The sequence below is a fragment of the Epargyreus clarus genome, unplaced genomic scaffold (genome assembly GCF_041222505.1).
Source record: "Epargyreus clarus isolate Ecla_fem2 unplaced genomic scaffold, WU_Ecla_fem_2.2 ptg000024l, whole genome shotgun sequence".
NCBI classification, from domain to species: domain Eukaryota; kingdom Metazoa; phylum Arthropoda; class Insecta; order Lepidoptera; family Hesperiidae; genus Epargyreus; species Epargyreus clarus.
This window is the reverse complement of record NW_027332231.1, coordinates 3200566-3217092: the sequence shown is the minus strand read 5'-3', so window position 1 is coordinate 3217092 and position 16527 is coordinate 3200566. Positions and strand designations below refer to the sequence as shown.

The window sequence follows — 16527 nt, the reverse complement described above, 5'->3', positions numbered from 1 at the left end:
CTTACGATGCTTGCACTTTTTAGGGTTATAAAAATATTATTTACTTTCCATTTTCATGTGGTTGCCGTTGTCGGCTAACTTACACAATTTTAGTCTTCAGGAGTACCTACATATCTGTGTTAGATTTTAGGTAGAATCTCTGTTCTACATGAAGTTACATAAGTTTTTTTTTGTACTGACTACTTACCATCAGGAGATTGCATGCTCATTTGTTTCTTCATCTTATAAGATAAGTTATGACTCACGAGCATTTGTCCGTGATCTACATCAACACCTATCTTGTTCGTCCCAGACGCGCGAGGAGCTCCGTTGCGCGCTGGAGAGCGAGCTGCGCGCGTTCACGGCGGACCGGGAGGCGGCGGGCGGCGTGCTGACCTCGTGGAACCACGCCGAGCTGGAGCTGCACTACCAGTGCCTGCAGAACGAGGTCAAGATCGGCGACTACTACCTGCGCGTGCTGCTCGAGCAGCGCGACAACGACGACAGCCCCATACGCAAGTCGTGAGTGACAGTAACACTAAATAAAACTTATTATATTAACTGACAGTCTCCCAATTATAACGACTGGCCTTTATTACAGATAAAGGTCGTGAGTAACGATATACATAATATAAATATGGTGCTTCAAGAACCTTAACATATCTATGGTGCTTTTAGTATCAAAAAAATGTTGTGCAAATTCATAAAAAATGTAGTGTATTGTATTCTACAAGTAACATTAGTAGTAAGTTATAAAATTATTATTAGTTTTGCATTGCTTTTGAAATTTCATAAGCACATAATTCACAATATACAGAAAATATACTAACAAGAATATATACAATATATACATTAAAATTTTACCTATTACACTGTACCATACTCACTATATGAACGGACATTACCGATTATATTTATTTATTCATTTATTTCAGACAACAAGGTCCATATTACATATACCTTACAGACTAACATACATACTAATATAACTTGCACTCTTATACGTTGTTTAAGAATGACGAAAAAATAATACATTTTTTTTTGTTTCAGATACGAATTTTTTAACGACTTATATCATCGGTTCCTATCAACGCCAAAAGTGGAAATGAAATGTATGTGCTTGCAAGCCATGACAATAGTATACGGAAGATATTATGAGGACATAGGTCCTTTTGCCGACACCAAATATATTGTTCAAATGTTAGATAGGGTAAGTAAATAAAATAAAGAATGATATGCATATTATATATATTATAGAAAAGTAAAATTATATATATTAATTTTTTTTGCAGACTGTAGACAGAATGGAGAGGGATAGACTAGTGCAGTTTGTAGCTAAATTAATTTTACACAAGAAGAATGTCAGTGAAATATTAGAATGGAATGGCATCAGGTATTGTAATTATCGCAACATTTTTTATAATTATTTTTCATACTAATTGAATATAAATATAAATGATTTTTTGCTAATGTTACTTCTATCTAAAATTTTTAACTTGTGGATATTTTCGTCATTCTTATATTAATATTTTTGGCAGGATATTAGTGGACCTTATGACGTTAGCGCACTTGCATACGTCGAGAGCTATGGTTCCTACTCAAACGAACGTGATCGAGGGTCCCTCACCCACCGGCGACGGCGACCGCGAGTGGTACTATAATCTAGAGCAGGGCGATAAGGTGCAGAGGAAAGGGCCTATTAGTTTTCAACAGGTAATTATTATACTTCTTGTATATGCGAAAACTATTAAATGGTGTAGTATGTAATTATATTGTAAGTAACTTAGTTTTAAAGCACTGTATGTTTTCCGAATAAAATAAAATAAAATAAAAATATAAGTAAATAATGTATAAGACGATAAACAGCTATTTAATTTCTGTTTCTTTTTTATTTTCGTTTATTTTTTTCTGTAAATTTTGTGTCACTATTGAAAAATTAAGACTGGCTCGGGGAAAGAGTTAGAGAGAATGACAGAAAGTGAGATAATGGGAGACGTGCAGGATAAAACCGAATGTGTGCGTACGCACGCGTTAGCATATGCGTATGAACGTGTACGGTACGCGTACGTCGGTAGGAAGGCTCCAGTATTGGGACAGTAAAATATGGTAGTTCACCACTCTTCTATAAAAGTGGCAGATTCAAAATTTGAAAGTAAATCATTTAAATTTTTGCAACGTCCGTGAAGTATGAGCGAGAATCTTGACGAGTACCGAATTGACCCGAGTATGTGACTTACATACTCGAACATGCGTCTATTAATCAGTATTCTGCAAGGGCCTAAACATTGTATAACACGTATGTTTGTTGACAGTTGAAGGACCTGTACAAGAGCGGCGAGATCACAAACAAGACGAAGTGCTGGGCGAACAGCATGGAGGGCTGGCGGGCGCTGGGCGGCGTGCCGCAGCTGCGCTGGACGCTGGCGGCCCGCGGCGCGCCCGCGCTGTCCGAGACCGAGCTGGCCGCCACCGTGCTGGACCTGCTCGTGGCCTGCGCCAGATACTACCCCAGCAGGTGCGAGCCGCCAGGTGTCCCGCGCCGCCGAGACCGAGCTGGCCGCCACCGTGCTGGACCTGCTCGTGGCCTGCGCCAGATACTACCCCAGCAGGTGCGAGCCGCCAGGTGTCCCGCGCCGCCGAGACCGAGCTGGCCGCCACCGTGCTGGACCTGCTCGTGGCCTGCGCCAGATACTACCCCAGCAGGTGCGAGCCGCCAGGTGTCCCGCGCCGCCGAGACCGAGCTGGCCGCCACCGTGCTGGACCTGCTCGTGGCCTGCGCCAGATACTACCCCAGCAGGTGCGAGCCGCCAGGTGTCCCGCGCCGCCGAGACCGAGCTGGCCGCCACCGTGCTGGACCTGCTCGTGGCCTGCGCCAGATACTACCCCAGCAGGTGCGAGCCGCCAGGTGTCCCGCGCCGCCGAGACCGAGCTGGCCGCCACCGTGCTGGACCTGCTCGTGGCCTGCGCCAGATACTACCCCAGCAGGTGCGAGCCGCCAGGTGTCCCGCGCCGCCGAGACCGAGCTGGCCGCCACCGTGCTGGACCTGCTCGTGGCCTGCGCCAGATACTACCCCAGCAGGTGCGAGCCGCCAGGTGTCCCGCGCCGCCGAGACCGAGCTGGCCGCCACCGTGCTGGACCTGCTCGTGGCCTGCGCCAGATACTACCCCAGCAGGTGCGAGCCGCCAGGTGTCCCGCGCCGCCGAGACCGAGCTGGCCGCCACCGTGCTGGACCTGCTCGTGGCCTGCGCCAGATACTACCCCAGCAGGTGCGAGCCGCCAGGTGTCCCGCGCCGCCGAGACCGAGCTGGCCGCCACCGTGCTGGACCTGCTCGTGGCCTGCGCCAGATACTACCCCAGCAGGTGCGAGCCGCCAGGTGTCCCGCGCCGCCGAGACCGAGCTGGCCGCCACCGTGCTGGACCTGCTCGTGGCCTGCGCCAGATACTACCCCAGCAGGTGCGAGCCGCCAGGTGTCCCGCGCCGCCGAGACCGAGCTGGCCGCCACCGTGCTGGACCTGCTCGTGGCCTGCGCCAGATACTACCCCAGCAGGTGCGCGCCGGAGCGGCAGCGACGCGAGCCGCCAGGTGTCCCGCGCCGCCGAGACCGAGCTGGCCGCCACCGTGCTGGAATCTAAATCTAAAAATAATTGAAAATAGAAAATGATGCCCTCTAACCGACAAAGATCTTGTATGCAATATAATAATAAAGCAAATTTATATTACAGAGATGAAGAGGACGCAGTAATTAGGCCGCTTCCACGAGTGAAACGATTGCTTTCCGAGCCGGCGTGCTTGGCGCATGTCGTTCAACTGCTACTCACGTTCGATCCTGTTCTTGTGGAAAAGGTAAAAATATATACTGCATCTTTTTTGAGAAACCTAAATGTACAAAAGTTTGTTAAAGAGTGAATTTGTATTTTTTGTCTCGCTTTAAGTTTAAATGATGTTATAATTTCAGGTGGCAACACTGTTGTATGAAGTGATGCAAGACAACCCGGAGATTTCTAAATTGTACCTGACGGGAGTTTTCTACTTCATGCTGCTTTATACCGGATCGAATCTGTTGCCGATTGCGAGGTTTTTACGACTAACGCATATGAAACAGGCATTCAGGGCAGATCAAGTAAGTTTTAGAGTACTATAGACCTAATGATCTGTAATAGTGGCCATAGTAGACCGTAAAAATTGTTTTCAATTTCGGATTTTTTTTATTATATGTAGGGTTAAATATATTTTATATCACGGCGTGCGTAAATGGACGTTTTACGCACGCTTCGCGTGCGCAAAACCCCCATTTCCGACCCCGTAATATAAAATTTTATACAACACGCGGACGAAAAATGTTTTTCTGACTCGTGTGATTGCAGTCCTCGCCTGCGGCTCGGCCTGCAAACTCACACTTGTCAGAAAAAAATTTTTCGTCCTCGTATTGTAATGTACTATTAATTGTAATGTATTTTGTTAAGATATACTTTTTAATTTATTATTATTTATTTTCAGTCAACCTCGGATATTACACAACGATCTATATTGGGTCAATTGTTACCAGAAGCGATGGTTTGTTACTTAGAAAATCACGGCCCCGAGAAGTTTGCTCAGATCTTCCTGGGAGAATGGGATACGCCTGAGGCTATTTGGAATTCTGAAATGAGGTAATATGTACACACCGTATTATTATTACATGACGTTTTATTACAAAAAAGCGTGTGTGTACGCACGTAAGAACAACGCATGCCTAAAAAAGTCATTTAATCTTGCAGTATTTATTAGGCAACATTATGGAGTCCACTTTTATCTGTCTGTTTAAAAAAAGGAAATCATCGTCATAATTTTTCCCGAACACCTCAAGGATGTATAACATAAAAAAATGCACCAATTTCTTGACACCAGTAATGTTTATATGTATAATACGATAGCATAGATTTTAGTTCATTTTATTCAATTTGATAAAGTATCGCCAAATTATCGACAAATATCCCCGAATATCTTCGCTCACCTGCGACTAATGTGCTTTATTCACATATTTGTTAATATCGCCTTGTTTGGAAGAGTGGGGTACCCAGTAACACAGGTATTTCAAGCCAGTACAGGGCGCTTGCCACTTGTTTTGTAGACACCATTTGAAAGAAATAAACAATGTTATTTATTTATTTTTATTTTACTTATTTATTTGTGCGATATAATTATCGCAAGGATAAATTTACCCGAATAGGCTATCTACTGCTTTTGATCTCACTAACGCATCCCATTACGTCATCAACAGACGCATGCTGATAATGAAGGTATCGGCGCACATCGGCGAGTTCACCCCCCGGCTGCGGGCGCACGTGGCGGCGCGCTACCCCTACCTCGCCATCCCCGCCGTGCGCTACCCGCAGCTGCAACAGGAGCTGTTCTGCAACATGTTCTACCTGCGCCACCTGTGCGACGTGCAGCGGTTCCCCGACTGGCCTATACCTGACCCGGTACGTTTGCGCTCGACGTCGCTAAGTGGAACATTGTGTAATATTACATTAGCTCGTATCCGCTTGGCTTATACACGGTCACTTTGCAAGGTTATGTTTATCAATGATTACTTCCAGAAATTTTAATGTTAAACAAACAGTAACAACAGCTATTTTACCAAATATATCATCATTTACTTAGTGATGAGCTATGAATCCACAAACTCAAGTTGAAGTCTTTAAATATCAGTTCTATTTAAAGGTGTGTGTCAATAGTTTGTTGTTAACTTTATCCTGCACAATAAACCATGTTCAGTTTTTCCATTTCCACCATGACGCTCAACTCAAACATTGAGAACGTTCAGATCTAAAACTCTTACGCAAAAATTGAGAACAATCTAGCCTTTACTCTACCTTCGCCAGGTGGGTCTCCTGAAAGCGGTATTGGAGGCGTGGCGTCGCGAAGTAGAACGTAAGCCGGCGTCGATGACGTGCGAGCAGGCGTACGCGGCGCTGGGGCTGAGCGCCGCCGCCGCCAGCGACGAGGCGGCCGTGCGCAAGGCGTACTACCGCCTCGCGCACCAGTACCACCCGGACAAGAACCCGGAGGGGCGGGTGAGCGCTGTTACCTTCACTGTAGTTAAGCTTTATTCATATCTACAATGAAAGTGTCGTGTCAGACAAATGATATTTTGCTTTACTATATTTTGGCATGTACTGCTCGTATGTGCGCGGTCACGTTACGGATGATATAAATACATTCATACACATTGTATAGAATGATATAAATTCGTTTTGCCACGGACTATGACTGACGTGTACGATATCTGTACAATACTAAAGGTAGTGTAGTGGTGTGACAATACGAAGTGGGTTGCACGACACTGTTATAAGGCAGATATTATTATTAGCAAAAATATAGCAGCAGAAATGGACATGAGCAGGGATATTATTATTTTTTTTAATACAAAGAGATATGTTACAGACAACGTCCGTATTCATAGGTTTACTTGATTTCTAATTTAATTTATTATTTATATTATTCTCATATTAATAAATATTTTATAGGATCGTTTCGAGGCAGTAAACCAAGCGTACGAGTTCCTGTGCAGTCGCAATGTATGGAACGGCGACGGGCCTAACACGAACAACATCGTGCTCATTTTGCGCACGCAGACCATATTGTTCCAGAGATATTCTGAAGGTAATAAATAAGTGATCAAATTTAGAGAAGATTTAATTATCTAAATTCCGTCATGTTTTTCTGTTTCTCAAGCCTTTTCTTGGGAAATTCTGTGGAGAAAAAAGATATAGAAATGCAAGGTTGTTTGACTATTTTAGCTTCATTCATCGATTGATTACTTTTCGATTTTAGCGGATTTATTTTTGAAAAAATGAAAGAATGAATTGAAGACGTTATTAGTTTGTTTTTTATTTATTTTTATACGATTGCGGTGGGTGATGTTTTTCCAACGTATGTATGTGTATGTCTCATTCATTGGTACATTCTGCAGTAAAAGTAATATTAATATACGAAATTAGATAATTTTGCGATATGTCATGTGTCAGATGCGCGTTTGTGTGGGTCATAGATTAGTAAAGTAGATTACTGACTCCTAACAAGGAAATGTAACTAGTTACAATTAAAATTTTCACTGTCATCTATTTTCTTGTTTGAAAAAATTTAACAAAATTGTAGTTTTTAGATCATTTATGAATGAAACAATATTTCTGTCGGCGAAACTGTCGGCAACTGTGCATGTCGGTATTGTTCCGCGTAAATTATACTATGACAGCCATTAAATGGCTGCAGATCTGTCAGCCGCTCAAGCCATTTAGTGGCTTTCTTCAATTACAAGGCGGTGAGATATCTATACTTATGTATAGTGTATATAAGAAGTCTTACTTAACTCGTGTGTGTGTGTGTGTACAGTTCTGGCGCCGTACAAGTACGCGGGCTACAGCCAGCTGCTGCGCACGGCGCGGCTGCAGGCGGCGTCCGAGCAGCTGTTCGCGGAGCGCGAGGGCGCCGCGCTGCTGCCCGCCGCCTGCGAGCTCGCGCACGCCACCGTGCGCTGCTCCGCGCTCAACGCAGAGGAGCTGTGCCGGGAGGGCGGCTTGGAGGTACGTCAATGCAGTGATCTGTTTTGTAGTATTTGATTCGTTTATATTATAATTGGTCGATTTTTTATACAATTCGACTCTTCATTTTATTTTACTTCGATTTCTTTTTAGTAATACTTTATTCTTACGTATGATTTTTTCCCTTATAGAGGCTTTGCGGCCTCCAAGTTTTACTATTTTTTTGGGTAATATAAATTGCATAGAATTTTTTCTTTTTTATAATTCTGAGGTATTATTTTAATTTAAATCAGACTTACGATTGTATATAATTTTTTAAGTGTGATTTAAAAAAATATTTTGACGGTCATATTTACCATTATTTAATCATATTGCTATTTATTTACTTATTTTTAAGCAATGACAATTTTAAAATTAATCTAGCAAATAAGCTTAAAATTCTCATATCGATGTTATAGTTGCATTGTTTTATTTTTTTTAAATGTTTGTATTTTCTCCTTTGCGCTCTTGAAATTCCAAAGCATCGATATAATGTCAGAATATCTGATTTGAAAACATCAACAAAAAAATCTTAAATATTTTTCTCAAGCATACATTGTTGATGCCTCACCAAGTATTAACTCAGCACTATGCGTCAGGTGCTGCTGGAGGCGCTGTCGCGGTGCGTGGCGGTGCTGGGCGGCGCGGCGGCGGGCGGCGCGGCGGCGGCGGTGTGCGCGCACTGCGCCCGCTGCTTCGCCGTCGCCGCGCGCTTCCCCGCCTGCCGCGCCGCCGCCGCCGCGCTGCCCCGCCTCGCCGCCGACGTCGTGCCTCTGCTGCACCGACCGGTACGTACATCCCCCTCGACGTCAGAACACATAAACAACAGTTTTTCATTAATAAATGCTTGCTTTTTTAATTTGTATTGTATTTGTTAATTTGTATACCTCGTCTATTTTTTATATTAGTTAATTTGTATACGAACGGTGCCGCTGCTGCACCGGCCTGTACGTACACCCGCTTTGACTTTAGAATATATAAACAACGGTTTTTCAATCCAAAGAGCTTGTTTTGTTAGTTTGTATGGCTCATTTCGCCCCCGATGTCGTGCCGCTGCTGCACCGACCGGTAATTATAAATACATAATAATTAGTCTAAAAATACTAGTCTTACTTCGGCTAATTAGTAGTAATTTTACAGTAGGAAATATAGAAAATTTGGGGATTTTTTATTGATAACACTAAAGTTCGTTTATAGCTACCAACACAAAACAAATACAGACATAAGGAAATCGACTGACAAATAGAAATGAATAATTCTTCAATAAACTAATTTCCTTTTTAATTTATTAACCGGACTATGTTTTTATTATTGAGATTTCTGGGTACAGTATGCCGCGATATCCTGTGCCTTAAAATTGAAATGTAATGCTTTAAAATAAAAACAATTATGTCATTTTTTCCCTGAATATTTTGTGGTTAAATTCACCTCCTTTCACATTCGTAATTGGTTATTCGAGTTTAATTACAAAAATCATTTGCATTGGTCTACATAACAGGTCTAGATGCCTAATCTAATGGATTTGTCTTTTATCTTTTCCAGAATCTGGGCGACACGGCGTGCGCGGGCGCGGAGGCGGTGGAGGCGCTGGCCGCGGAGCCGGAGTGCCGCGCGCAGCTGGCGGCCGCGGGCGCCGTGCTCGCGCTGCTGCCCGCCGTGCTGCAGTACGACTACACGCTCACGGAGTCCGGCGTCGAGGCCGAGCCGGGCGCTAATAAACAGGTACGTGTTGAGTTGTAAAGATACTTGTGCCGCTTTTTGACGTTAGAAACGAATACCATATCAATTTAAGTACTAAAGATAAAAAAGAAAAAAAAAGGTAAATCTTCTGTGATTCGACCACGGCATTCGATCATTTATTTCTTCATTTTAATTTTAAAAGAACTTTGTCGATGGGCTAACATATGGTCTTGCAAAACTACAATACCAAACAATACATCCATCATAAATAATTAATTTAATATCACTATGTAATATTGTATAATATTTACCCATTCACACTTTAATAATTGTCATATGCCTGAACCTTGGGAATTTCAGGGTACGATGTAACGTTCATAGTCCGTACTGTGAACTAATAAGGGTTTGATCATTGCAGGAGATAGCCAACCGTCTGGCGGTGCAGTGCGTACGCGCTCTATCAGCGATGTATGGGCCCCACACGGCGCCGGGCACAGCCGACGAGCGCGTGCGGAGCACGCTGCACGTGTTGCTCACGCCACACCTGTGCGAGCGACTCGCGCTGCCGGACCCGCACGAGGTGAGTCGCTGGGGGACCGATGGGGGCCACCGACGAGCACGTTGAGAGGAGTGCTTACATATTTTATCAACATCAAATTCATGCTGTCGTCGCTGTTGAATTGAATCGTTCCGTTAATAACTTAAATTTTATCATAATTTTATTCTGAGAGGATTCATTATGATTGATTGTTCGATCGTCTACTAGTGTAACTCTGTCATTAAAAATATTTTCTAGTTTTTAGTTCCATTAGCAAAACAGCGTGTTTATTTTGAGTTTTTTTTAAACTATTATTTATTAGTAACTAATTATGTTGATATAATACTTAAAATCGCAATTTAATGTAATATCGATAAAATCGGGAATATTTTTCATGTATTTATAATATATTTAAGAACAATAAGGACATTTAAGAACAATAGGTATAACTGCCCATTTTTCTAACCAACACATACATTTTCAGTTACTAAAAACCCTAACGTCGAACTGGCGGACGCCGTTAATAACTTAAATTTTATCATAATTTTATTCTGAGAGGATTCATTATGATTGATTGTTCGATCGTCTACTAGTGTAACTCTGTCATTAAAAATATTTTCTAGTTTTTAGTTCCATTAGCAAAACAGCGTGTTTATTTTGAGTTTTTTTTAAACTATTATTTATTAGTAACTAATTATGTTGATATAATACTTAAAATCGCAATTTAATGTAATATCGATAAAATCGGGAATATTTTTCATGTATTTATAATATATTTAAGAACAATAAGGACATTTAAGAACAATAGGTATAACTGCCCATTTTTCTAACCAACACATACATTTTCAGTTACTAAAAACCCTAACGTCGAACTGGCGGACGCCGTACCTGGTGTGGGACAACAGCACGCGCGCGGAGTTACGGGAGTTGCTCCGCGACGCGCGCGCGTGCGACGAGGACGGGCCGCTGGTACCGGACTTCGCGTACAGCGCGCACGACGGCCTGCTGCTCGTCGGCGGCGTGTACCTCGACATATACAACGAGCAGCCCGACTTTATTATAGAGGTGTGTAGCTGTATTGGAACCGGTTCAAACTAGTATGAAATAACAGTTGCGCGCGGACAACCCACTCGTGTTAGACTTCTCGTACAGCGTGCATGAAGGATGTTCTTCGTAGGTTTCTAATTGATAACTCTGAAAATATTATTGTATATTAATAACTCATTACATTTCTAGAATCCACAACAATTTATACTGGATCTTCTGGAGTTTATTCAAACTGAAACAAAGGAAGAAATGACCGAGAAGAGAGTGGAGCACGTCGCACTAGCTTTAAACGCATTAGCCAATTGTATAATAAAGAACCCTGGTAAGCATTCTCTTTTTTTTTTATAATATAAGAGTAGCAGACGAGCATGCAGTCCACCTGATGGGAAGTGGCTACTGCCGCCCATGGACATCTTTAATCAACCCCAGATAGGATTAGATATTCCTATCTGAGGTCGGCCACAGATGCGCCGCTACCCCTGAGAACTAAGCTGGAACGCCTCGGAAAAATTTGTCTCCCTTACCACACCCTTCAAACCGGAACACAGCAGCGCCTAGCACTGCTGTTATTATGTAGAAATGGGTGTGGCGGTGGTGCCGCCGGAGTCGAACCACAAAGGGTTCTACCACCTTCAGTGGTCATTCTTATTGATAAGGAAGATAAGGAAACAACTTAGTATTGGTCCTTATTAAGCCTTGTTGTACGGCAAGATCCGAACAACTAGTTGTACCTAATAGCAATTCGTATGTCAAATGTTGCATCTTATCAACCAAGCACATTTTTATATGACTACCCAATTTATTTCTTTATACTTTATTGACCAAAATAAAGTTGCGGTACATAAGGCGGACTTAATGCTAAATTTGGTGTCCCTAGGCGTTGAAATCCAGTGCATAGGCCACTTCGGCCTGATATTCGGGTTGGTGTCTGCTCGCGCGCACCCCGCGATATCCCGCGGGGCGCTGCGCGCGGTGTCTGCGGCGGCGGGCAACCGCGACTGCGTGGAGGACGTGGCGGCCAGCGCCGTGCTCGGACATCTTCTACCGCTGCTAGCGCGCCCGCCGCAGGACGACGCGCTGCCGACGCTCGCCGCGCTGCTCGCTAACACCTCCATCGTGAGGGAGGCGCTCGCTAAAGGTACGCTAAATATTGGTACTCTGCTCTCTGATCCTAACGATTACCGCTGTTCTTACATACATACACTGTAATAACACTCTGTAATAACACTCTACTTATTTGATCTTAAATACGTTCCCTATGCACAATGCGTATGTGATTGGTGTAGTGTAGAACGCATATGGCATCATCTACCTTTATCTTGTTTTCGCTGATAATTAAATTAAATGCTTGTTATAAAATATTGCCAATTTTTTTATTCAAATATCTAATTAAATTATTAAATGCATCCTTTTAAATTTATTAATAAATTGAAATAAGACAAATTAATATTTTTAATAAATTTGAAGAAGCATCAATAAAATTAGAAATACTTATTTATTTTTTAATATGCATTGTTTAGATACAATTTAAAACGTGTTGTATTGTTTTTCAGGTGCTGTGATATATTTATTAGATTTATTCTGCAACAGTAAAGTACCAGAGACAAGAGAAGCAGCTGTCGACTTATTGGCGCGAATGATGTCGGACAAACTATACGGGCCTAAGGTATAAAGCTTATAATTTTTACTAATTCCTATTACTATGTTTTTTTTTATTATATTGTAGTAATTAATGTATATGTGGTCCACCTGATGGGCAATGGCTACTGCTGCCCATAGACATCTGTAATCAACTCCAGAATTTATTAGATTCCTATCTGAGGTTGACCATAGATGCATTTTTTTCTCTGAAGACTAAGCTGGAACACTTGGGATAATTATAGCTTTCTTGCTAGCTACCCCATTCAAAGTAGAACAGCAGCAGTGCTTAACATTGTCGTTATTAGGTAGAAGTAGGAGTAGCGGTGATTCCTCCGGAGTCGAACCAATGGGTTCTACCACCTTCAAATTGTTGTTGCTGACATTGTTGAGGTCGACAACGACGATGATGTTGTACGTGTTGCCCAGGCGCGGCTGACGATGTCCCGCTACGCTCTAATATATACGATAAGCTACGATGACATCGTTGACGACGTCGACGACAATAATGACGTATGCGTGTGCAGGTGCGGCTGACGATGTCCCGCTACCTGCCGGGCGTGTTCGCGGACGCGATGCGCGAGGGCGGCGCGGCGGGCGCGGGCGGCGCGGGGGGCGCGGCCGCCGCCGCCGCGGTGCACGCCTTCGACAACAACCACGAGCACCCCGAGCTGGTCTGGTCGGATGAGGCCCGGAAACGCGTGCAGGCTAACCTCGCCGAGCTTAAGGATAAGTGAGTCTCGTCTAAGACGTTTCTTTATGAAATTTAGTGCGATATTTCGTTCTTCAAACATTAGGCACATTAGTACATAATAATATTTTGCAACCCTGTTATTTGTGCTCATATTTTATTATGTCATAAATACCAAAAATGTGCAATAATATCGCATTTGTTGTAAAACACTTTTATTTAATGTATTTCACATCATATTTAATTTGAAAAGTACTATTTCAAATTTACAAAAACGTGGAGAATCTGAATGGTTTGTAAAATACACAAATGACATGATCATCAAGAGTTCGTTAAATTTTAATGATGAGTAGATTTCTGATTTACTTTTGTTGCAATGTGAATGTGGTAAATGGATGTTCCACACCATGAGGACTTCTCGTTGTGTAGCAATAAGTAAATAAAGTGGTTAGCCTACAACTGTAGAAACTAACTTTATTTGACAGACATTACGCAGAGCAGACCCGTTCAGCAAGTGCTCAGTTCGAGGACCGCGAGGCGCTGGAGCGCGGCAGCGCGGAGGAGGCGTGGGCGCCGGCGGGCGAGGTGGTGGTGGGCGGCGTGTACCTCAAGCTGTTCCTGCAGAACCCGCACTGGGCGCTGCGCTCGCCCAAGCGCTTCCTGCACGAGCTGCTCGCTGAGACGCTGGCGGCGCTGCACAAGGACGCGTCAGAGGTGGGTGGGGTTGATTAGTACCCTTAGAGTTTCATTTATAAAATTCAAGCTCAGAGGTACGTACGTACGTAATCGGTTAAGAATTTGGTAAGTTTTGCAGGTCTAGTTGACTTCTATAAAGTGAAACAAAAATTACCGCATATAGCTTAGAATTAATGCACAAGTTAGTAAAGAGAAATTGAAATGTGAATTTGGTGTGAAAGAGTAGTCGAATGACTACCATGTCTCGTTAAGACGCAGTTTTTTTTTCACAGTTTGAAAGAAACTTTAAATATTACAAGTTCAGGTAATGTAGTTCGCTCTTCTATAGTTTTATTTAAAACGGATTAATAGATATAATATGCTTACTTTTATACTCTAAAGGATAATTAAAGTGTTTAAATGTGTGATGTTCGGCGTGCAGGGCAGCCGCGGCGAGACGTGCGCGCTGGCGCTGGCGGTGCTGGTGCGCTCGCGGCCGGCGCTGGGCGAGGCGTGCGCGCAGCTGGGCGAGCTGCCGCGCCTGGCGCGCCTGCTGCCCGCCGCGCCCAAACACGCCGTGCCCGTGCTCGCCGCGCTCGCCACCACGCAGGTGAGGCGCATGTCCGGCTCGGAGGACCGACTTACTTATATTTTTAATATAAAGTTTAATATTAACTTATGTACTTACTAAGTATTAAAATTACTATACTTACTGTAAGGGTTTTAACTCCCTTAGAAATGATAAACTGATAATTGTTGAAATAGGAATTTATTGAGGATCTTTATGTAAAATGGTAATGATTGATAATGATAATTATAATTGAGCACGCGCGGCACTTGTGCTTGCCTATAGCGATTATATAAAATCGCTATATAATTAATATTAAAATTTACTAAAAAATAATATTTTGGATGAAAAAAAAACGATGTACTTGTAATTGCAATTCCTAATATAATAAAAAATCTAAAGTTGATACGTTTACGTTGCAGTCTACATAGTCTAATATATCTTTTTTTATAATATGGAGTAGCAGACGAGCATGCAGTCCACCTGATAATAAGTGACTACTGCCGCCCATGGACATCTATAATCGACTCCAGATAGAATTAGATATTCGTACCGGACTAAGCTCGAAAAAGTATGTCTCCCTTACCACAGCCTTCAAACCAGAACACAGCAGTGCTTAACACTCCTGTTATAAGGCAGAAATAGACGTGCCGGAGTCGAAACACATAAGATTCTACCACCTTCAAAATATGCCTAATATACTAAGTTTGAATAGAAAAAAAACTACGTTTGACCCACAATATTTTATCAAAACGATTTATTTCTCAATAGACACTAGATTTTTATTGTAATTAAATTCGTGAAATATAAAATAACTATATAATTTATTCCTTCATACTTTAATTTTTATTGCAGTATTATTGCAGTGAACAAGTATTATGATTGTAGACTGATTCGTAATCTGGTTCTTGTGAAGCATTTTATAACTGTATTCCTAATTATCAACTCTACGGTATGTTATTTAGGCGTGCGTGTCGGCGCTGAGCCAGACGGACGTGATGGCGGGGCTGAAGACGGCGGTGAAGACGTGCCGCGAGGTGGTCGGCAGCGCGTGCGAGGCGCTCTCATCCATTTTCAACAGCAACATCAATACGGACAGACTCGTCTTCCAGGTATACAACGTATAGCGTTACAATATTACAAATCATTCACATTATTTATTACAAAGAAAAATCGTCGCCCCTTCGTATCTTGTATGAGTTATGTCGGCTCTAATATGAGTGACTTTATATAATTTAGGATTCATAATGGTCCACTTCACGTATTTCAAATTTGATGCAATGTCATTCAAACATTGTTATTTTTCGATGTGATTTATACGTATGATCTGTAGTCTTGATATGATACAGTTTATAATAAATTTAATCGTATATATTACGCAGTATTATATAATATTGACACTTTTAACTGCTAATTGCTTTTTTATTATTTAGAATACGATCGTAAGTTAAAAATTACTTAATTTCATTACATCAAACCTCTTGTTCCCTCAAACAGGCTCTAGAGACCGACCTGATAGGCGAGCTGCTCTCCCTCCTGGAGACGCGGCTGGAGGGCCAGACGGCGGCGCAGCTGGTCAACGCGCTGAAGGCGATGGCGCGCTCCACCGCCCACGGAGAGAGAGTCCGCGCGATACTAGCTCGTAGCCGCGTGTGGGAGCAATACGCGGCGCAAAGACACGACCTGTTCATATCGTCCGCGCCGCAGCATCACTCACTCACCGGTCAGTTGGAGCTTGTGTATTTAATAGGTAGTGCGCTGAATGCGAAAGCGCGCTCTACAGCCCGCAGTAAACGAGTCCGCGCGATACTAGCTCGCAGGCGCATGTGGGAGCAGTACGCGGCGCAACGTCACGACCTGTTCATATCGTCCGCGCCGCAGCATCACTCACTTACCGGTCAGTGGGAACTTGTGTCATTAATAGATGACGCGCTGAGTGCGATGACACGCTCTTCAGCTCACGGTGAGCGTGTCGGCGTGGTGTTAGTACCCAGTCGTGTTTGGGAGCATATGCAGCGCAGGCATGACCTGTTCTGTCGTCCACACCGTAATCATTCGTTCATCGGTCAGTTGGAACTCGTTTTTTAATAAATGACTCGCTAAAGATAATGACGTGCTCGACAGCTCACGGCGAAGGAGTCCGCGTG

General features: G+C 43.1%; 1 protein-coding gene across 1 annotated transcript in view; it reads left to right on the top strand.

Annotated features, from left to right (window-relative positions):
• Positions 1 to 16527, top strand: part of Rme-8 (receptor mediated endocytosis 8) — a 34892-nt gene that overhangs the window by 15323 nt on the left and 3042 nt on the right. The window contains exons 15-38 of the mRNA XM_073086407.1: positions 293 to 501; positions 1030 to 1189; positions 1272 to 1372; positions 1518 to 1692; positions 2292 to 2494; positions 3704 to 3824; positions 3937 to 4101; positions 4479 to 4630; positions 5242 to 5443; positions 5846 to 6037; positions 6491 to 6626; positions 7356 to 7546; positions 8143 to 8331; positions 9086 to 9265; positions 9642 to 9803; positions 10611 to 10826; positions 10998 to 11130; positions 11686 to 11946; positions 12362 to 12474; positions 12974 to 13179; positions 13623 to 13851; positions 14255 to 14422; positions 15346 to 15492; positions 15878 to 16103. Coding sequence (XP_072942508.1) covers positions 293 to 501; positions 1030 to 1189; positions 1272 to 1372; positions 1518 to 1692; positions 2292 to 2494; positions 3704 to 3824; positions 3937 to 4101; positions 4479 to 4630; positions 5242 to 5443; positions 5846 to 6037; positions 6491 to 6626; positions 7356 to 7546; positions 8143 to 8331; positions 9086 to 9265; positions 9642 to 9803; positions 10611 to 10826; positions 10998 to 11130; positions 11686 to 11946; positions 12362 to 12474; positions 12974 to 13179; positions 13623 to 13851; positions 14255 to 14422; positions 15346 to 15492; positions 15878 to 16103 — 4237 coding nt within the window. The remainder of the gene's footprint in view (positions 1 to 292; positions 502 to 1029; positions 1190 to 1271; positions 1373 to 1517; positions 1693 to 2291; positions 2495 to 3703; positions 3825 to 3936; positions 4102 to 4478; positions 4631 to 5241; positions 5444 to 5845; positions 6038 to 6490; positions 6627 to 7355; positions 7547 to 8142; positions 8332 to 9085; positions 9266 to 9641; positions 9804 to 10610; positions 10827 to 10997; positions 11131 to 11685; positions 11947 to 12361; positions 12475 to 12973; positions 13180 to 13622; positions 13852 to 14254; positions 14423 to 15345; positions 15493 to 15877; positions 16104 to 16527) is intronic.